At 25.7% G+C, this 23,001-nt stretch overlaps 5 protein-coding genes across 5 annotated transcripts; 1 reads left to right on the forward strand and 4 right to left on the reverse strand.

Moving 5' to 3' along the window:
- Positions 1–3,462: 3,462 nt before the first annotated feature.
- On the reverse strand, positions 3,463–4,752 carry OCT59_024328 (uncharacterized protein; the record flags this gene model as incomplete). The annotated part of the gene is made up of 2 exons (XM_066135357.1): positions 3,463–4,475; positions 4,563–4,752. The coding sequence occupies 2 exons, from the start codon at positions 4,750–4,752 to the stop codon at positions 3,463–3,465; spliced, it is 1,203 nt and encodes a 400-aa protein (XP_065991386.1).
- An 81-nt stretch (positions 4,753–4,833) lies between these two features.
- On the reverse strand, positions 4,834–5,649 carry OCT59_024329 (uncharacterized protein; the record flags this gene model as incomplete). The annotated part of the gene is made up of 4 exons (XM_025325234.1): positions 4,834–4,923; positions 5,004–5,176; positions 5,269–5,341; positions 5,422–5,649. The coding sequence occupies 4 exons, from the start codon at positions 5,647–5,649 to the stop codon at positions 4,834–4,836; spliced, it is 564 nt and encodes a 187-aa protein (XP_025182195.1).
- Positions 5,650–9,752: 4,103 nt separating this feature from the next.
- Positions 9,753–12,071, forward strand: OCT59_024330 (uncharacterized protein; the record flags this gene model as incomplete). Its single annotated transcript, XM_066135358.1, has 5 exons — positions 9,753–9,980; positions 10,068–10,140; positions 10,231–10,412; positions 10,496–10,847; positions 10,921–12,071. The coding sequence occupies 5 exons, from the start codon at positions 9,753–9,755 to the stop codon at positions 12,069–12,071; spliced, it is 1,986 nt and encodes a 661-aa protein (XP_065991387.1).
- Positions 12,072–13,357: 1,286 nt separating this feature from the next.
- OCT59_024331 (uncharacterized protein) lies at positions 13,358–16,113 on the reverse strand (the record flags this gene model as incomplete). The annotated part of the gene is made up of 8 exons (XM_066135359.1): positions 13,358–13,720; positions 13,782–14,102; positions 14,187–14,271; positions 14,363–14,912; positions 14,998–15,358; positions 15,440–15,615; positions 15,715–15,787; positions 15,868–16,113. The coding sequence occupies 8 exons, from the start codon at positions 16,111–16,113 to the stop codon at positions 13,358–13,360; spliced, it is 2,175 nt and encodes a 724-aa protein (XP_065991388.1).
- Positions 16,114–21,241: 5,128 nt separating this feature from the next.
- OCT59_024332 (uncharacterized protein) lies at positions 21,242–22,734 on the reverse strand. The gene has a single exon (XM_066135360.1). The coding sequence runs from the start codon at positions 22,684–22,686 to the stop codon at positions 21,565–21,567; it is 1,122 nt and encodes a 373-aa protein (XP_065991389.1). The 5' UTR covers positions 22,687–22,734; the 3' UTR covers positions 21,242–21,564.
- Positions 22,735–23,001: the final 267 nt, after the last annotated feature.

Here is a 23,001-nt window from a genome sequence, read left to right on the forward strand (position 1 = left end):
TTATAACAATAAATTCTATGCTAATCATGTTAAGAATATTAAATAAATGCTATATATTTAACAAATGTAATATGTTAAATATGTGTTATATATTTAATATGTTGCATATGTTTAACATGTTAAACATATTAAACATTCGTAACATTTGCAACATTCGTAACATTCGTAACATTCGTAACATGATCGCCGGTCATGTGATTATTCGATTAACAATATTAAGTAAAAAAGAAACATAAGCAATATTGATCGGGGGAAAGGCTAATAAAATAAATATTATATGATTTTTTGATACTGTATGACGAATATTTTAATTTTGACGAAAACTTTCAATAAAATAGAGTAAAAAATGAAATTCGATATAACGGAACTCCGAACTGGACCTCTTTTCTGAAATCAAATCATATGTCAATACTAAATTATCATGACTATCATTGATTAAAATTGTAAAATTTTACGTTAAGATTTTTACGCAAAATTTTAAAAGACTGTCCAATAATTAATTATGATTTCTATATTTTCTATTAATAGAAAATGGAGTTGAAATATCCATGTGCTGAGCTGGGATGGAATCGAGAAAAAATAATTCGTTAGAGGTTTGATTTATTTTGTCTTTATTGCCCTATAAAAAATTTTCTGGAAAAAACTCTGATGAATGATCAATTTTATAGTTTTTACTTCAGAAAAACTCGGACACGTGGTCAATTTTCTAAAAAATTTTTATAGGGTCTGTATAATTGCAGATCCCTTTCAAAAATTTTAAAAAAGTGAACTATACCCAATAATTTACCATTGTAAATTATTTTATTTAGTTTTTAATACAAATTGAATTGTTTAAAATCAATAATTCAATATTACATTTAATTTTAATTTTAATTTAAATTTCTTTATTTATAAATTAAAAATCAATATAGAATGTACCTGAAATACTTGTTGACACACGTTTTAGAATTGCTTAGGGTTAGGTATGCATAGGATTAGGTTAAGCTCTCGCTCTTGTCAACCATAGATTCCACTGACCGTATGTATGTGATATGTGAGAATTCTATATTACACTCCGCTTATTTTAGAAAAGCTCGAACAGTTTCCAGCGTATCCATCAAAAAAAAAAAAAAACTCAGACACGTGATTCATTTGATTTGACTGTGGCTAAGTGTAGTAGTTATTCTAAACATTCCAGTCCTTATCTAACCCTAAACAACAACGTTAACTCTAAAGGTAATCTTTCATCTAAACCAACCTTAACCTAATCCTCGTGCTCTTCTATGTTAATGATATAGTTCATCTATATAATTAAAAAAATTGTGTTTGTGTGACTAACGTTTAGATTAGCCCATATAAATAATCTTTGAATTGTCCAATGTGTTATTCATCTGCGCCTCTACACCTGATCTATTACGTTTTCTTATAGACATACAATATTAATTACTAATATTGTGTAACATTTAATATGATCTATTAATGTGTTTTCGCCTGATCTATTCTTAATAGTTAAGACCACTTGATCGGCAAATTCATTCTAATTACTAATGTGCAGGAAAAGGAAATTTGTATAATTCTGGCCGGAATTATACCTTTGCAATTTTCTCCCACATTATAAATTAAAAATTTTAACTGCGTCAAATTATATATTAATTGCCAAGACTTCCAAAAATTAATCAAAAATGACGATCAATCAATTTATACAACCCGATGCGGCTACTGCTAGTTTTTCTTAAAATTTTTTGACACCTTCAACTAATTTATTAATAGGACTAAATAATTTCTTTATTAGGTTGTCAAATTTTTATTTCTATAGGTTTTCATATTTTCTGCAAGTTTTGAGTTAATACCTTAGCTCCATAATAATCAAATAATGTTTTAAACCATTGTAATAGGCATCTTTTAAAATAAGCTAACTTTTTATTTTAAAAAATAATTTTGTATTCTTGGTAGACGCGAAAAGAAAACTTATTTAGTAGATCAGTTGCCAAAGTTGCAACTTGCCATAACTGCGCCGTATTAACAAAATCACATGTTCAAAACTGGGGAGGTCTATAATGGTGGCAAATAACATTATTTACACTAAAAAAAATTACATGTGTAAATATGCGGTAAATATGAAATATGAAAGAAGACGTTGCGATAACTAAAATCAACTTTCTAAGAATTTTTTATTTTATTTTTTTTTCATCTTAATTGTTGGGTTGAGAAAACTGGACATAGTGTCATACATTGATTTTTTATTATTAAAATGGGTTTTTTTAAAAAAAAAGTGGATGTTACTTAGGATTTATTTAAAAGTGAACAATATTTCGTTCATCATGATTATTAATCAATAAATTAAATTTGTAAAAAGAGTATCATCATAATTAAACACTTTTCCTTCATGTATATTGTTAAAAAAAAAATCACTTAAAAGTTAAGAGTTCTTTGTTGATATATAATATTATTATTTCATTATGATCAGTTAATTTACACATATTTATGTGCTTTTATGTGCAAAATTATTAATCGGAAAATTTTAAAGCTTCAACATAAAACATTACTTATTATTATGAGAAACCTTCAAATAGAGGTTAAAAATATGCTTCATAATGAGATAATTTTCTGATTTTTTTCAATACTCCTTTCACATCTTTGTATTTATTGTATAAATTTCATGTATAAGTGTACATAACGCCTGATTTTTTGTGATCAATTTAGACGATTTTAACGATTGTAAATTCCGAAATAGTTTTTAATTTTGAGAATTATATAAGTTAATTTTTATTAATGTAATAATTACTGTGAAGTAAGAATATTTCATCATTATTAAATATTTATATATTTTATATTTTGAAAAATGATCATTTTGAAATTTGAATCCTACAAAGTGGCGCAAGTGGCTCTCGATCATTTATTATTGCTAACGACAACCTGTTGAAAAAAAAATTCATAAATGAAATTATAGATAATGTACTATCAGCGAGCAAATGTAAAATTTTTATTTTGTTAAAATGTATTAAATTGATGCTTCGTAAAATTAGTTTGCAAAAAATCTGGAAGTTGACTTATTTACAAATTAACTCTCGTTATAGTATTACAGTTATAAATAAAAATTATCTTAACCTTATTTCTTATTTTAGCTTTCGATATACGTTTTTATTTATTTGTTACACTTTACAGTTTTCAATTGAGTTTATCTTATTAAATTCTATTTTATTTTATTTTTTTTTTAAAAAAATAACACTTCAAATGACAGCTCATATTAACTTTTATATGTTTATTAAATTGTAAAACTTTAAAATCATTTATTTACAGCCGAGTATTCATTTTTTCTAAATATTTCAAGATAGTGAATATATATAAATAAATAGTGAAATATTTACCTATTTTGTGTAATTTTCTTATATATATTTTCTTATAAAATAAATTTGTGTCTATTATTATATCATTCATTTTAAATTAAATCATCTTTCCACATCAGTAATATAATTATATAAATTATTGATTTTTTTGAAGTCTTTTTAAATTATCTTTTGCCAACTCATATCCTTGTTTGGCAGATTTTTCAAGCCAATAAATTGCTTTATTGACATCTCTTGCAATTCCATCTCCATCTCTATACATTAAAGCAAAATTATTTTGTGCTACTTTATTTCCTAAATTTGCAGCATTTTGATATAATTCAAATGCTTTTTGCTTATTAATTTCGGTTCCAATACCTTCATCATAACAATATCCTAACATCATTATTCCATTTATATTTTCTCTTCCAGCTGCTTGTTTAAACAATTCAAAAGCTTTATTATAATCTTTTTCAACACCAATTCCACCTTCATATAAAAGACCAAGATCATGCATTGCAACTATATTTCCATTATTTGCAACTTTTTCAAAATAATCAAAAGCTAATTTTTCATTTTTTATAGTCCCATATCCATAAAAATGACAATAACCAACAAAAAGCTGTGCTAATGTATGATTTTTTTCTGATGCATTAATAAATAATTCAAATGCTTTCCCATTATTTTGACTTGTTACAATTCCATAATAATTAAAATATCCAAGAATGAAAATAGAATTGGAACTATTTTGATTATTTAATAACCAATTATAAAATTCTTGTGAATTTATATTATGGTCATTAAAATATTCAATAACTTGCTGTTTTTCTAATTCCCAATTAATTCCTTTATTTTTTGATTTATAAATAAAATCATTTATTTCACCAACTATAATGTTAAAATCTTTTTCAGTTGAAAGATTTTCTTGTTTACTTGATATTGCCATAGAATCAATTTCTTTAGTATTCATTTTATCAAAATTTTGAATAAGTTGAGATAAATCTCCTTGTAATTCTGAATTATTACTACTTAAAGAAGTCTCATTAAGTTCTTGTTCATTTGACATTTGATGATTTTCTACTATTACATCTGATTTTGTAATTATTGCATTTAGCCAATCAACTACTTGATATATAGTTGGACGATTATCTGGTTCCCCATCCCAACATTCTAAGAAATAAATGTTAATTTAAGATTAATTAAAATAATATTTTAAATTATAAAAATATAGAATTTTAAATTTTAAATTTTACTCACTAGTATAAATTTTAACATATTCTTCAGGCGTATCAGGAACAACAGTTTCTCTAAGACCTTGTGAAATTTCCACAGCTAAACCAACATCATATTCTTCATCCTCAACATAAAAAGGAGGTTGTCCACTGGATATTTCCCATAATAAAACGCCTATACTATAAATATCACTTTTTTCACTTATTGAGTACATTTGTGTTGATTGATTATTACTATTTCTTCGTCTACTAAAGCTTTTTGGATCAACATAAGGAACCACACCAAATAATTTAGATTAAACATTGGATGATGCTCCAATTCTTTTAGATAATCCAAAATCTGCTAATTTGATTGTGTTATTACGTACTAGAATATTACAGGAGTGCTATTAAAGAAACATATATATATTCAATTTTTTAAAATTAATATACAAAATTCATTATTGTTAAATAATAAATAAATTACCAAATCACGATGCACTATTTTTTCGTTATGCAAGCATGATACGGCACAAGATAACTGGTATGCCATATTATATTTGTCATCCCAAGTAAGCTTGTTAAAATTTTCCTTTAAATAAAAACGAAGAGTACCACCGTCGGCGTATTCCATTACTAATCGATAATTATTATGATTTTCTAATGAATAAAGAAATAATTACTAAATGAAACTTTTGTAAAATTTTGCGATTAAAAGAATATTATATTTATCAAGGTGATATTAATAATACCTGACTCCAGTTTTGTTACTCCATAGCAACGAATAATGTTATCATGAAAATCAACTTCGCGTTGAATTTTTAGCTGAATAAAAAATAAAATATTTGAAAAAAATATATTGGATAAAATTTCATAGATAAAAAAAAAAGTATAGATTAAAATACCTCACGAACGATTTCTTTCATGGTGAAGTTATTAAGACTGAAAAAAGATTTTAACGCAAATAATTTTTCTGAATTTTTCAAATTTGCACGATATACGTTTCCGAAACCTCCAGTACCAATATGTTGAATATTAATAAATTCTTCATATTCATAAAATTTTAAATGTTCTTTATCAACAGCTTCCTCAATCCAATTAACCCATTCATTTTTATTTTCGGTATTTTGCATTTTGATATTATCGAACGTATTGAATAATAATAAGTTAACAAAAAGTTAAAAAAAAAATAAAAAAAATGAAAAGTAAAAATTGTCAAAGTTTTTATTGTGTATGCTATTATATAAATTTTTTTTCTCCGATATAGTCGCACAACGTACAGCGTGATTTAGTATTACCAAACAAAAAAGTCAATCGGTCGACCTCAGCGGCTCAGCCATGGTACCGCAGTAATTTCATACATAATAACGTCATTACGAATTTTTAATAAAATTGAACAAAGTGATCTCTTGGAGTTTTTTCAAAATGTGTTGCTATAAGATGAAAGTAAGAATATACTAATTTGTCAAAAGTATCTTTACAAGGTTTACATTTTTATTTATCACCCCATTATTTCGCTTATATCACATGTTAATTATGTGATAAAATATATTTTAATTTTTTTGTGCCGTGGTGTATATATATCCTATCCTCCTAACCCTAAACTAACCCTAAACTAACCCTAAATCTTGCACCCAACGCAACTATTGAACTACTTCAAAATTTGATAGGTTTATTGCTTTGTTGTTGCAAATATATATTAAATTACTATAGATCCTAACCTCCTAACTCCAAACTAACTCTACTTAACGCAATTATTACTTAACGCAACTATTAAACAACTTTAAATTTTAGCACATGAGAAACATGAGAATATATAAATCTTCTAATCCTATTTTATTTACTTCTTACATGTTCTTGCATTATGTCCTATTTCTTTACATTTACTACATACATATTCCTTTTTATTGGCATTTTCTTTACCTGAAATATTACCACTTCTTTTCTCAGAGATTTCTATACTAGATTTTACTATTTAGTTAGCAGGACGACCTTTTGCAATATGTTCTAATAGTTCATTAATATCATCCGTTGCATATACTCTTCCATTAGCTTCAAAAACAATTTTACATTAATTTCTGCACTTCTTACATTTTTATTTACTCCTATTTGATTCTTGCACCTCACGATTTTTTTTCTTTTTTCAATAAATTTATTTAAAAAATCTTTTAATTCATCCCCATCTTCTATTGCTAATTGAGAAGCTTTTCTTGAAATTTCTGTTAAAATAACGTACTCATTTTTTTTTTAAAAAGCTTGTCTTTGAATAGTAGGTGATTGATAGCGTAAAAATATTTATTTGTGTGAAGTCAATATCAATTAGCTGATCACTTTCAGATTTTAACATCTTGCACATTATGTTCATTACCAAGTGTAACAACTGGTGAATTATTAATTTTCATTAAATCTAATTGTAAATGTTCCTTATACCATCTTTGAATCATGTTAATATGAAATTTCGCAAAATTAGATTCCATCATTACCTTAAAATAATGGCGGCAAATTACTCTACTATTAGCTAATAATAAACAGGTACATGCTTTTTTTAAGATTATTACATATTGACAAGAAATTGGCAGACGAGTCAATAATGATTCAACTTTCCAAATTTCACGTATGTCATCAGTATTAAATTCTTGTAAAAGGTTTTTAAGGAAGATTATTTTATCGTCATACTTATCTTGTGATAATCATATTGTGATGAAATTTGGTTAATTTATAGTAACTATAATAACAGTTAATTTTTAAATTTCTGCTTTAATTATCTTATAAAGATCCGGTATAATAATTTTTATTATGGTAATTATAATAAAAAAGCTATACCAAGAATGAATGTTTTATATATTTAGAAAATAACAAAGTATGATGATATATTTTAGAAACGAAAAAAGTGACTTTGATAAAATATCAAACCATACGAATCATTAGAAAATACGAAAATTCAAAAATAATTTATTTAAAAGATAATAGAAGATGATGAAAATTTTAATGATCAAATTAATATAATAGATTGTTTTTTAGAAGAAAGTGAACGTAAAAATAAATGAAATTAAAAAGAGATAATGGAAGAGCAAGATATTGAAGAACTAATTTAATATGTAGCAGTTAAATAAAGGTATTAGGAAAAATATAAAATATTTAACGAAATATACACGATATAATAATTTTAGTGAAGAGGAAAGTATAATTATTGCTTTATTAATAATTAGAAAATTTTCAAAGTATATAACGGTATGTAAACAAGTAGCTAGTATTTTAAATCACCTTGATGATTACGTAAGTATCAGAAAAAGATTAAATAATTGTTATTATGGTAGTTAGTTTTATTAAAAATTGGATACGAAAGAAATATTAAATTGTTAGTAAATACTGTATACCAGATAACGAATAATAAATGGGAAAGAGAAGAAAAAGAGTTTAATAATTTAAAAGGAACAAGATGATTATATATTGTATGTATACGTGTTACGTTTAAATATTTGGTAACAATAGAAATTAGATTAAGAAAATGTGAAATTAAATAAAAGTATACATACTAAATTCGACGCATTTTACGCATTTTGTAATAATGTATTACAAAGGATAGATTGGAATAGAAGTTTACGTTTTATATCTAATCTTAATAAGTACAAAAAAATGTTTACGTCACGCGAACACACATATGGACGAGCGTATAAAATAAAAATTTTATCAAGGAGCTTCCAACGTACGAAATTTTATTCAAGCATCAATTGAACATGATAGATAGTACTGCACTTTACAAGAACAATCCAAAATTTTAATTACTAACAAGGAGAGAATTAACGCGTGGTTCATACAATTACAAATTAGATACTATCGCAAAAACTAAAGAGGAGCGAATACTCGAATAGTGTTACGAGAGTTATGGGAATATATTGCTACAACAATATGAAAAATACATTTGGTTGTGTAGGTGTGAATTGAAAAGATAAAAGGAGGGAAAATCAGAATAAGGACAGCAACAGAGAGCAAGATACGATATTAGACAAAGATGATAATAATAATTTTAATAATAATAATAACAAAATTAAAAAGCAAAAAAAACTTAAAAAATTAATAAATTAGCTGGTAACTGGTAATACAATTCTAATTAATAGACCCTTTGAAACAAATAAGGCCTTATACGTATAGAGAAAAGTTGATAGGAGCAAGTATATAGTTGATAGATATTAAATTAATTTTATGTTCAAGGTTCATAATACTGTAATAATTTTTTTTTTTTTTTTAACTACAATAACATTTTAATTTGTGTTAGTTGATAGTTTTAAATAATGTTTTAATCCTATGTATTTCTATGAATTTTTATAAAATTTAATAAAGAAATACGTATTACTAACTATCACTCACGCTGTTATTAGTCATCTGGTATTAGAAAATAAATTTATCTGTTATTGTAAGATAAACTTTTTGTACGCTTTATCATAAAACCATAAACATGGATTTTACTAATTTCACTACCATTCGGGTACTTGAGAACTGTTACTATAGTTATTCTAATCTTGCCTCAGTTGAATCTAAATGTAATTTTAAATTTTATATTTATATTTTCTTGACTCTTATATTAGTGTTTATAATCCTTGTTAAATTTACGAATTAAAAGATTATTATAAAATAAATAAATACATATCATCTGTTTTAAACGTCATGATACACGCATTTTTATTTAAGAAATACCCTATAAAAAATCTGATCCGTGTTTTATCTTTCCATGCTATTTCCGTGAATGTATCATTTTAATGGAATTTATAGCCATAAATCATGGAAATTTTCATCTCGCTAACACGGATATCCGGGAATATATCATTTTCACGGAATTTTTATGGAAGACACGGAGAAATAACGGAAATATTCGGATAAAAATTTTTTATAGGGATATGCATATCCTCTACCTACCAAAATTACTATGCTAATTTACTAGTTTCGTGTAATACCTTCGGCTACCGTATATCGATAAGTATTTAAATTTTATTTCCAATAGACTTTTTTTTTATGTGTGGTACAATTTTTTGTGTCATAATTGCGAAATGCGGCTGAGGACTCAGGCGCCGATCAAAGATATACCTTACTATTTGTGTCTGATATTTGTGATACTGTATGATCATAATCGGAGAAAAAGGTATAAATACTTAAAATAAATTGACGTTTCAATCAACTTTTAATATCTTTCTATCAAATTATTTTTATATGTTCAATTATGTCTATCTATAATATCGAAATGCAAGATACCGAAAATATAAATGAATGGATAAATTGGATTGAAGAATCTATTGATAAAGAACATTTGAATTATTACGAATATAATCAATTTAACAACTTTAAGGAAATTGGTGCTGGAAGTTTCGGAAAAGTGTTTCGAGCCAATTTGAAAAATTTAGAAAAAAATTTTGCGTTAAAATCGTTTTTTAATATAAACAACGCCACTATGAAAGAAATTGTTCGTGAGGTAATTTGATATTTAATAAATTTTATTTATTTTTCAGTCTGTGGTTTTATTCTATTATATTTATTTCAAGATTTGAAACTTATTTAGTTAAAAATTCAACGTAAAGTTGATTTTCATGATAATATTATTCGTTGTTATGGAGTAACGAAATTTATGTCAGGTATTATAAAAATGATAAATATACAGTATATACTGAGTTTTATTTATAAGCGTTTTAATGGTTAATTCTTTTATTTCTTTTGTTCTATAGAAAATCATGATAATAATATTAATTATATGTTAGTAATGGAATATGCTAATAGCGGTAGTCTGCGAAATTATTTGAAGAATAATTTTAATAAACTTACTTGGGATAACAAGTACCTTATGGCGTATCAATTAGCTTGCGCTGTATCGTGCTTACATAATGAGGGGATTATCCATTGTGATTTGGTAATTTATTTACTAATATTCAATCATCCAATAAAAATATTGCTTTCATTACTCATTTAATACATTTATATACTTTTTAATAGCATTCTGGTAATGTATTAGTTCATCATGATACAATTAAATTAGCAGATTTTGGATTATCAAAAAGGATTGGAGTATCCACCAATTTTCAATCAAAATTATTTGGAATGGTTCCTTATGTTGATCCAAAAAGCTTTAGCAGGAGAAGAAATAATGATAACCAAGTGTATTCATTAAATGAAAAAAGTGATGTTTACAGTATTGGAGTATTGCTATGGGAAATGTCAAGTGGGCAACCTCCTTTCTATGCTGATGGAGAAAATTATGATGTTGGTCTGATTTATGACATTTCACAAGGTCTCAGGGAAACGGTTGTTCCTGATACACCTGATGAATATGTAAAAATTTATACTAGTAAGTAAAAATTTAAGTATAATTAAATATTTGAATATATTTTAATTTTAAATTATATTTATCTTCTTTTTAGAATGTTGGGATGGTGAGCCAGATAATCGTCCAACTATATTTCAATTAATTGATTGGTTAAAAGTAATCATTACAAAAACTGATGTAATGATAGATAATATTCAATTATCAAGTGATCAAGAATTTAATTTAAGTAATGTTGAACCTTCTGTTAATATGCCTTTTAATATTAATAATTCAGAATTACAAGGAGAACTATCTCAACTTATTCAAAATTTTGATAAAATGAATACAAAAGAAATTGATAGTATAATAATATCAGCAAGTGAACAAAAATATAATTTATCTAAAAAAGATTTTAATATAATAATTGATGAAATAAATGATTTTATTTTTAAATCATTTAATAAAGGAATTAATGATAAATTAGTAAAACAGCAAGTTATTGAATATTTTAATAATAATATTATAGATTTACAAGATAATTATAATTGGTTATTACAACATCAAAATAGTTCAAATTCTATTTTTTTACTTGGATATTTTAATTATTATGGAATTGAAACAAATGAAAATAATGAGAAAGCATTTAAGTTATTTTATGATGCACACAGTAGAGATCATATATTAGCATCATATTTTGTTAGTATATGTTATCAATATGGGTATGGAATTGATATAAATGAAAATTTGGCTTTTAAATATTTTGAAATAATAGCTAAGCAAAATTATACAATTGGACAAATGGAAGTTGGTTATTGTTATGAAAATGGAATAGGTGTTATAAAAGATGTAAAAAAAGCTTTTAATTGGTATAAACAAGCTGCAAAGAATGGAAATATAATGGCCATGCACAATCTTGGTCTTTATTATAAAGATGGAATAGGTGTTGAGAAAAATCATAATAAAGCTTTTGAATTGTTTAAACAATCTGCTGAAAGAGGATTTTTGGGTGGAATGACTTCATTAGGATGTTGTTATGAAAATGGTATTGGAACTGAAATTAATAAACAAAAAGCATTTATATTATATCAAAAATCAGCAAATTTAGGAGACATGGTAGCACAATATAATCTTGCTTATATATATGAAAATGGAGATGGAATTACGAAGGATATAAATAAGGCAATTTATTGGTATAGAAAATCTGCTGAACAAGGTGATCAAGATGCAAAAGATAAGTTGGTATTACTCCAAATAATTTATAATTAAAATAAATTATTTTTATTTAAATTGTAGTAAAAGAATATATTGTTTTTTTTTTCTAATTTATAAGACATGTATAATATTTTTAAATACAATCAATAAATTTTATGAATTTTTTTTTACCTATCCTTCATAATCATTCTTGTAATAGTGGAAATAAAAGATGTTTAAACGTGAAAGAAATAATAAACAATACAAAACACCTTTTACATCAAGTACCGATTTCAGAAAAATTTTTATAGGAAAAATTTTGTCGCAATATATAAAAGAAATAACATCTGTAATGTGTGTCAGGTTGTAACTCTTCAAACAATAAATTCAAGTTCATAATCATAACCATACGACGGATGGCATTGGCGAATCGATATTATTCCGCAGGATAAATTATAATATGTATTTTTTTTCATTTTCAATCAATAAGCAAGGTATATTAAGTGCGATTACTAAAGTTTCATAATTAAATCGCTCTTCCAATTTGAATGGATGATTTCCTCTTTTAAGAGTTGAAAAAAATTTACATTTTTTGTATTCAAATACTATTTAAAAGTGCAATATATTAATAGTCACGAATACTGCACATTCATATACAGTATCTTTATTAATTAAGATTGCAATATTAATTAATACATCTTAAAAGCAAGTCCAAATAAGATCACATGTATAATAAATATTATTTATAAGAAAAAAAAATACTAAAAAAAAGATTATTATAAATTCTGGCTTGACCTATAATATAAATACAGTATAACAATACATGTTAAATAATCAACAACTTGACTAATTAAGATAATCTTACAATCTACCAACTTACTTAAGATTCAATTTAAGAGATTATTAATTCCTAATAAGAGTAAGATAGCAATTATTTCTTAAAGGAAATTATGGAATTACATATTTTATTGAATCTTTAACCTTGCTCATTATAATCCAAAAGATCCAGTTGTCCATGTGTGAAATTTTATTAGCCACTTTCTCATAATATTAAAAAGCTAACTTTTCATTCATTATTCATTTCGATAATATTCAATTGTGCTAATATGTGGTTCTTTTCTAATGCATTAATGAATAAATTGAATGCTTATAATTTAAACGAACTATTTTGATTATTAATTAGTTAATAACTAATCTTAAAAATGTCGTGACATAAATTATTAATTTCAATTATTTGACAATTTTCCTTAATAACAAAATTTATTATTTTAAAAATATAAAGATATAAACATACTATATAAAAAAGAAATATAAATTTTAAGTAAAACTACAAATATTCACAATACAAAAATAATATTCATTTAAATATAGGGTACTTCATAACTCTTTAGACCTGAACTACATCTTTTCAATGCTGTCTCATACCGCTCACATAAATATTCATCAGGTTCAACTTCATCACTAGGTTTTAATTCCAGAGATTCTTCAGGTTGTGTGTATTTTTTTAATAAAATATGAATTAATGTTTGTTGTTCCTCAGTAAAATCAATCCTTTCTATAAGTTCTTCAAATTCATCTCTAAATCGTTTAAATAATTCATCTTTTGCACAATTTGATGCTCCAATATATGCCACAATATATGGTAATGTTTGTAATCCATCTTTTAATCCACGCGTCCTATATGGTTCATGGCGGATCTTACTAAGAAGACCATCATGTGCAACCTAAATAAAGAGTATGTTAAAACAATAATAATATATTAAAAATATTATATTTATTACAAACCTTTAAACATGCTTTAGCATAAGAATCAATTTCTTTTGAACGTCGTAATTTTTCACCATTTAGTTTATTTAGTTTTACTAATTCACCTTTTTTATCGTTATCTGTTACAAAAAGATTACTGATCCAATCATTCTCCAGATCTATTGCATATTTAAAATATGCAAGCGCGTACTTATATTCATCGGAGTTAACACGTTCCAACCCTTCGGTAAAATACAAAGTTATTTCTTTGTATTTATCAAAGAATTCCACATATTCTTTAAAAGCTGGATCACATAGATATCCCGTATTCAATGAAAGAGGCTCATCCCAAGTTCCTGTCTAAATATATATACAAGGATATTCAAATTATAATGTAATTTTTTCAATGGAAAAAAAGTCCATTAGTTAACAGAATAAACTTACTAATTCACAACCAGATTCGTAATATTTATACATTAGTGATCTAAACAAATCAATTTGTTCAAGCTTAAGACAAAATATTTCGAATCTATGAATTAATAAATATTCACATTAAAATTATCGAATCCGCTTATTTTATTACGTAATTGTTATCCCAAATCATGATATATTATGCTTACCTATTGTTGATTGTCGGATGAATGGATACTATATTTTTTTCTTGATGTTCAATAATCTCACACAGGTTTTTAAGATAATTACCAATATTACGATATGTAATAGAATTAGAATTATACGTATCTACTCGAGACGAATCACACAAAATAACGTCTTGATTATAATCATCGTTATTATAATAATCATTATTATAATTATTAAAGTTTTCAATAGATCGTTCTTTTATTAATTTTCCCTCAATTTTTTTATTTAATAATTTAACGTTAATAATTAAATCTTTTATTTCATCAAATATTCTGTTAAAATCTTTGTTAGTTAAAGATTTTTCTTGCTTATCTGATACTGCTGTAGTATCAATTTCTTTTGTATTCGGTTTAGATAATTCTCCTTGTAATTTTGAATTATTGATACTTAAAGGGGCCTCATTAAATTCTTGATTGCTTGATAATTGAGGATTTTCTATTATTATATCTGTTTTTGTAATTATTGCACTTAGCCGATCAACTACTTGATAAATGGTTGGACGATTATCTGGTTCCCCATCCCAACATTCTAAGAAATAAATGTAATTTAGGATTAATTAAAATAATATCTAAATTATAAAAATGTAGAATTTAAAATTTAAAATTTTACTCACTAGTATAAATTTTAACATATTCTTCAGGCGTATCAGGAACAACAGTTTCTCTAAGACCTTGCGAAATTTCCAAAGCTAAACCAACATCATATTCTTCATTCTCAACATAAAAAGGAGGTTGCCCACTGGATATTTCCCATAATAATACGCCTATACTGTAAACATCACTCTTTTCATTTAACGAGTACATTTGTGTTGTTTGGTTATTATTATTTCTTCGTTTGTTAAAGCTTTTTGGATCAACATAAGGAACCATTCCAAATGGTTTGGATTGAAAATTGGATGATTTCCCAATTCTTTTTGACAGCCCAAAATCTGCCAATTTGATCATGTTTTGATGAACTAATATATTGTCAGAGTGCTATTAAAATGTATAATATATTAAATAAGTAAACGCAATATAGAATTTCAAACAATAATTAAATAATAATAAATAAATTACCAAGTCACGATGGATAATCCCCTCACTATGTAAACATGATACAGCATAAGCTAATTGGTACGCCATATTGAATTTGTCATCCCAAGTGAGTTTATTAAAGTTTTTTTTCAAATAGCTTCGAAGACTACCACTGTCAGCGTATTCCATTACCAGCATATAGTTATTACCAATTTGATCTAAATAAAAAAGAATTAAACATTAAACGTAATTTGTGAATAAAAATTAGACTATCATAATTATAATTATCAAGTAACTTTATTAATGCCTTGTAATACCTGACTCAAATTTTGTAATTCCATGGCAACGAATAATATTATCAAGAAAATCAACTTTACGTTGATTTTTTAACTAAATAAATTCAAATATTAAAAATATTAAAATAAATATAATTTAGATTATAAATAAAAAGAATATAATATATAAATTACCTCACAAACAATTTCCTTTATGGTGACATTGTTAAGATTAAAAAAAGATTTTAATACAAATTGTTTTTTTAAATTTTTCCAATTTGCACGATACACTTTTCCAAAAACTCCAGAACCAATTTCTTGAATATTACTAAATTGATTGTATTCGTATAATTTTAAATGTTCTTTAACAATAGCTTCTTCAATCCAATTAATCCATTCATTTGTATTTTTGCTATCTCGCATTTCCTTATAATCAGACATATTGAATAATAATAAAGTTTATAAACGATAGTATTGAACGGTCAAAGTTTGTGGAATTTTTTTGTACGGTAACAACTTTTTTTTATACAGGATTTTTGTCACACAGTATCATTTAGTACACCAAACAAAAGAGCTAGCCGCAGTACCGCAGTAATTACATACAGCTTTTTTGGCAACAAAGAAAAAATAAAATAAATGGTATTTATATATATACGGTATGGTTTATATTTGAACTATATATATTTTTAAGTTATTGTGAAAGTGGTTTTAATGGGTTAAATTTAAAATTTGCTGTCATGTGATTTGCAACGCATTGTAAAATCCATATTATCAACTCGATATCAAGTAAAATAGGCTCTATAAAAATTTTATCCGTTATTTCTGTAAAAATTCCGTAAAAATGAGCCTTTTACAGAAAAAAGATGGAATATAAACTTTTTTTACAGGGAGGATTTGTAAATGCATACCAATAAATCTAAGTCATGACCAAAATGTTTATTAAAAAATAATTTAGTTTTTAAAGATGGTTACTATGAATAGAATATTAGCGAAAATAGAGTAGACTTTCACGATGTTAAAATTATTTGCAAGGGCAAAAGGATTTAACTAAATTAAGTGTAAAATAACTGACTAAAATTATTTATTAGTCATTCTTGTTTAAACACTGATCGATCAGTCCTGAAAAATTCATCAACTTTGCTCAATTTTGAAATACATATAATGCATTTTTTTGGTCTTCTTGGATGCAGAACTTGGTAAGTGTAATTTTTCTTTTTATTTTCCTTTCCTTAAATTTTTTTTTTAACAAAATGTTTTTTTTAGATGGCCAGTACTTGATGTTTTTTTTCTTTATTAACCAATTTAACAAACATTACTGCTAAAAATTTGGTTTCTTCCTTTTTTAGATACTTTAGCTGCAGCAAAAATCACCACAGAAATATCAAGCCTGTCGTTCCCTAAGATGATCAACGTCATCTCAAAGATCTTCCTGTTCTGAACACCAAGAAGAACCGTTCACAAAATTATATTTAATATTATTGTTCAGTCGATTAGAATATGCGGGATTTTAATGATATGAGAATCCAATATTGAAAACATTATTAGTCTCTGTTATTGGATAGGGGATATCGTCATATCGGTCTCCGAACGATATCTTTTTCCCCATCCAATAACTATTGATTCATTGTTAACAACATATTTTCTAAAGTTTCAATGTAAATTGTTAATTAAATAAAAGATTAATTCTATCTAATATATACTGTACTACTTTATGGCTATTTAATAGTACATTGAAAATTTTGAAAATGTATTGTATTAAAGTGATAACATCGTAACGATACTCAATGATGTACAGTACTTAATGGTAAGTGTCTCGTGGCATATTATTATAAGAATATAATCTTGAACAATATTGATATTTTATCGATACCGTATCAGCATCATATTAACGTCGGAAAAAATTTCATAGTTTTTGCAAAGAATTGTAACATTGAAATATTATCGACAGGGAAAAAAGATTAGGTATTTTCAGGTTTTTATGAAAGTTGTTTTATTATGGAAAAGTTATTCGTTTATTATGTGATTTGCAGTAAAATTTTTTACAACGCATGTGAATTTATCATCTGAATTACATAAATTGCATATTTTGAATTAAATATACTTTAATACTGGTGACGGGATTAATTAATTATTAATCTTACAGTATCTTTTCAATTTCGCTACACTTTTACGAAAAGTCTTCTTATGATAGACAACATCAAGTGGATGATGTATAAGTCTCATTTGCTTTAAAGGCGAACGGTGTCTAAATGATGTACATTTTAGGCTACATAATAAAGAAAGAAGTGAGAAGAAAGTCGCATAAAATAGCTTATCTTACATACGTTTCTCGTTATACTTAAATTTTAATACAGTTAGTGGATTTTTTTACCTATTTCTAATTTAAATAATGTATACAGTGCAATCAGTGCATGTACTAGGAATGATTTGTAATTCATTCTTTCTTTAATCACTAAGCCATTAGGTCCGGAGCGTGATCAGGGGACATTTTTTCCAATCAGAAATGACGCGGCGTGACAAACGGAAAGACTCACGTGACTGATCGATTTTTGACAAAAGTATAATGTCTTACGCTTCGTTTCGGACGAAACGAAATGGAACTTACGTCTCAAATGTTTATTTTATAAATATCAATGCGAATCCAGTGATCAATACCTTCGTGAAAGAAATTCCTGATCAAGAATGTTAGTAATAAAATAATAAAGAAGAGGTAATAGCAATTCCTTCTCAATGTAATGTTTGATACTCATTTCATGCTAAGTTACAATCTCTTTTATATCTATAAAATTTCTCTACAGTTACTGTCTAGAAAAAAAAATGATTTCTTACTCATAGTGGTTTGTGCGCCATTTGTAATACCCAAGATCAAGCATGTGCTAACTGCTAAGCTTTCCTTAGAGAATTTTCTTTATTTCTGAAAAAAGGATGGAGACATCAAAAAACGCGCAATTCTGCTGGAGACGTACCCACGGACGGCGGGTCAAATGATCAGTACAAATGACGAACTGCCTGCAACTTGCATAGACACGTAGCTCTGCGTTCATGTGCGAAAAGGAAATAAAATTTTTAAATATAGATTTAAAATGAAAAAATTTATGATAACAGTCATACGAAAAATATTTTAATCTACGGTATATATACTGTAGCGTCTGAAGCATCATCAATGTATAATAAAAGTATTAACGCGTGATGTAGACAAAATCACATAACATGAAATTTATTGTCACACAATATACTAGAATATGATAGGCATTTAAACGCGTGCAGACAGACAAGAATCCAAAATAGAGTGTACCTTATCATAATCATAAGTGCTTACGCTTCCGACAATAATTTGTTTATAAGAATATATTAGAAAAATTTTCAACGCGTGGTTGCTCTATTAAGATAATAAAAGAGTAATTTAATATATACCATTGTTCGTTTAAAATAAATATCATGATGATACTAAAAGGTATTCTGAATAGACATCCACCGTACATTTGGTATCAACCTATTAAAATCTGTAAAGAATCTTATTATTGGTTAATTTATTTTGCTAATTAACAAAATTTGAAATATTTTGTTCTTTAATAGATGATTTTATAACGTGAGTTTTAATGATTAATGTTATAGTTTTTTTTATTTCATTACCTTTGCTCGTTAATATTTTTTTTTCATGATAAAACATGTTTTAAACTTCATCACATGTAAATGGTTCTAAAATAAAAAAAAATTAGTGTTGAAGCATCATCGCAAAAGGAATCAATTTACTACGATAACATACTTCAAGATTATCTAAACTCACCTGAAAAACTTTCAGAAATTATTATCAGAATTCGAATTGTCAAGTTTACTTGTTTTTACTCTCCCTATAAAAAAAGAATGTCCGGAAATTGTTGCTAAAAACGTCCGGAAAATGTTTATTTGTCTGGAATATTTCCGGAATATTGCAATATTCCGGACGTTCGAAAATTTCCATTTTCCAGAAAATGTCCAGAAAATGTCTAGGAGGGTTCAGACCCAGCGTCCAGAAAGTGTCCGGAATATTGCAATATTCCGGACGTTTTCCGGACACACGGACATTTTCCGGATGTTTTTAGCTACAATTTCCGGACATTTTTTTTTTACAGGGCTATATTTATTTGCAATATATATTATTATCTTATTTTTTAGTTTAATTTCAATTTACGTGGTTTCATTCAATAAGAAAAAAAAATTATAGTCTTAACAATTATTTGAAAAAAAAATTTTAAGAACCTTAGAATTATAAATAATTTAAATACTAGTTGTACCAGTTGTATTATACTGTATTATACTTACATAATGGAGGAATTGTTATCATTATTTGGTAATTTTTTTATATTATTTACCATTATATATACCTCACATAGTTAATGAGGTAGTATCATTCATGCAAATTTGTACTAGCTGTAAAATTATTGGGAGTTTAGTTGTAAAATTGAACGAAAGGTCCCGTCAAACCATATGATATTATTGGCGGATGATTAAACCAAACAATAATCAATCTAACAGTAATAGCGGCACGTAAACAAATGGAAATTATAAGAAAGCGCTCAAGACGTCGTTATGTTATGATAATACCAAGAATTAAAAAATAGTTAAAATATTGGCAAAAAAAAGCTGCAAATAATGGAAATAATGGAAACAATATAGCTATGTATGATAATCTTACTTTCATGTACTGTATATGAATAAAAGATTTATTCAATTAACTATCCGATGATGACGATTCAGGTGTTAGGACTTAGGATATGATATAATAATGGAATTGGTGCTAGTAGATAAAAATGATTCGAATTATATCATAAAGCTGCTAATTTAAGAAGTATCGCAGCTCAATATAATCTTGCTGACTACAGTATCAAATATATAAAATAATCAAAAATTCATGAGTAGAGAATGGAAAGATTTACGTGGTATATTAAGGAAATTGCAATAGTGTAATAAATTTTTAATGTCACTTTTAGATTAGTGTTTGGAATCATGTAACAGTTATTCGAATAACTCGAGTATATTCGAGTATTCGAATAAGCATAGTGGTTATTCGAGTATTCATTTAGCCAGATATAGTATAGTTAAAATTCTAATTGGGCATTAAATCCTTAAATTTAACTGAGTTAAAATCATAATTCAGGCCAAAAATTATGTAAATCATTACTATAAAAGGAAATTTAACTTATTCGAATATTATTCGAATATACTTTATAAATTTAAATGAATACTCGAGTATATTCAAATATATTCGATTCCAAACACTATTTTAGATAAGTTAGATGATGTAACCTTAAAATAATAAGATTCTTTATTTTTAATATTCAAATAATAAATATTCATAAATAACTACACATTACATTTAATTTGATTATTATTGATAATTATTTCTATATTAGTTGCAATAATTTTTAATACAAAATTATAGTTTTACACGAACAATTTAGAAATCACAGGTTATTTATTATTACTTTTAGAGATCAACCGAGCGTTTTGCTTTGATTAAATTTAAATTGAAAAATGAATTAGAAATATCAAAATGTAACGCTGTTACCCCCACGAGAAGGTTAGTTTATAAATGCATTCACTAAAATTTATTTTATTTATTTTTATAGCTAAAACATGTTATATATAAGTATCAATGAATACTTGCATATACCTATGTCACCTATAAGTTACTATATCGTAAAATTTTTTGAGCACATGGCCAAATAAAAATTATCATTGTTTATAAAAACTATATATTTAAAAAAAATTCTATTTAAATAAATCTTTTGTTTTTAGACATAAAAGTATTAATACTATACTATCGTCTTTCATGATCCTTACTTTCATATATACGATTATTTCATAAGGTAGTACGTACCGTCAATAAAGACAGATTGTATAAATAAATTATTAATTTTTTTGAAGTATTTCTAATCTATTTTGTGCATGTTTACATCCTCGTTTGGCAGATTTTTTATACCAATAAATTGCTCTGTCTATATCTTTTGTAATTCCTTTTCCAAACTCATACATAATACCAAGATTATATCTTGCCACCATTTCTCCTAAATTTGCTGATTTTTGGTATAATTCAAACGCTTTTTGTTTATCAATTTCAGTTCCAATACCAGTTTCATAACAATATCCTAACATTGTTATTCCCCTTGAATTACTTCCTTCAGCTGATTTCTTAAATAATTCAAAAGCTTTATAACAATCTTTTTTAACGCCATCTCCATTTAAATAACATTTACCTAAATTATGCATAGCTAAAATATTTCCATTATTTGCAGCTTTTTCATACCAATAAAAAGCTTTTTTTAAATTTTTTTTAATACTTATTCCATGTTCATAAAAATATCCAATTTCTGATTGTCCAAGAGAGAAATTTTTATTAGCCGATTTTTCAAAATATTTAAAAGCTAATTTTTCATTTTTTGTAGTTCCATTACCAAATTCATAACAATTTCCAGCAAAATATTGTGCAAGTATATGATCTTTTTCTGACGCGTTAACAAATAAATTAAACGCTCTTTCAGTATTTACACTTGTTTCAATTCCCCTATAATTAAAATATCCAAGTAAAAAAATAGAATTTGAAATATTTTGATTATATAATGACCAATTATAAATTTCTTGTAAATTAATATTATGATTATTAAAATAATCAATAACTTGTTCTTCTAATAATTGCCATTCAATTCCTTTATTTAATAATTTAAAAATTAAATCATTCGCTTCATCAACTATTATTTCAAACCCTTTTTCAGATAAAAGTTTCTCTTGTTTAATTGATACTGTTATAGGATCAACTTCTTTTATATTTATTTTGTCAAAATATTGAATATATTGAGATAATTCTTGTAGTTCTGAATTATTATTTATCTTTAAAGTGGTCTCGTCAAATTCTTGTTTGTTTGAGAATTGAGTATTTTCGGTTATATCATTTTTTGTAACGATTTTTTTTTCTTCAATCCAATTAATCCATTCATTTGTATTTTCGGTATCTTGAATTTTTTTACTACTAGACATATTTGAATAATAACGGAAAAGTTTTAAAACCGTCAGGATTGAACGGACAATTTTTTATTGTAACGAAAATAACCCCCCTTTTAAGCGGATATTTTCTCCGAATATTGTCGCACAGCGTCAACTAGTGTCACCAAACAAAAAAGTTGTGATATTAACCAAACTAGTATCACCAGGTTATACTAATTTTCGCCCTCAGGTTCCCATTGGATCCAACGTGAAATTAGCTCGGATTCCATGTAATAACGGCAGAAGACATGGGTCCAGATGATTACAAATGATTACAAATTAAAGAATTCTAAATGTTGATCAATCGGT

Source organism: Rhizophagus irregularis, chromosome 4 (genome assembly GCF_026210795.1).
Source record: "Rhizophagus irregularis chromosome 4, complete sequence".
NCBI lineage: Eukaryota > Fungi > Glomeromycota > Glomeromycetes > Glomerales > Glomeraceae > Rhizophagus > Rhizophagus irregularis.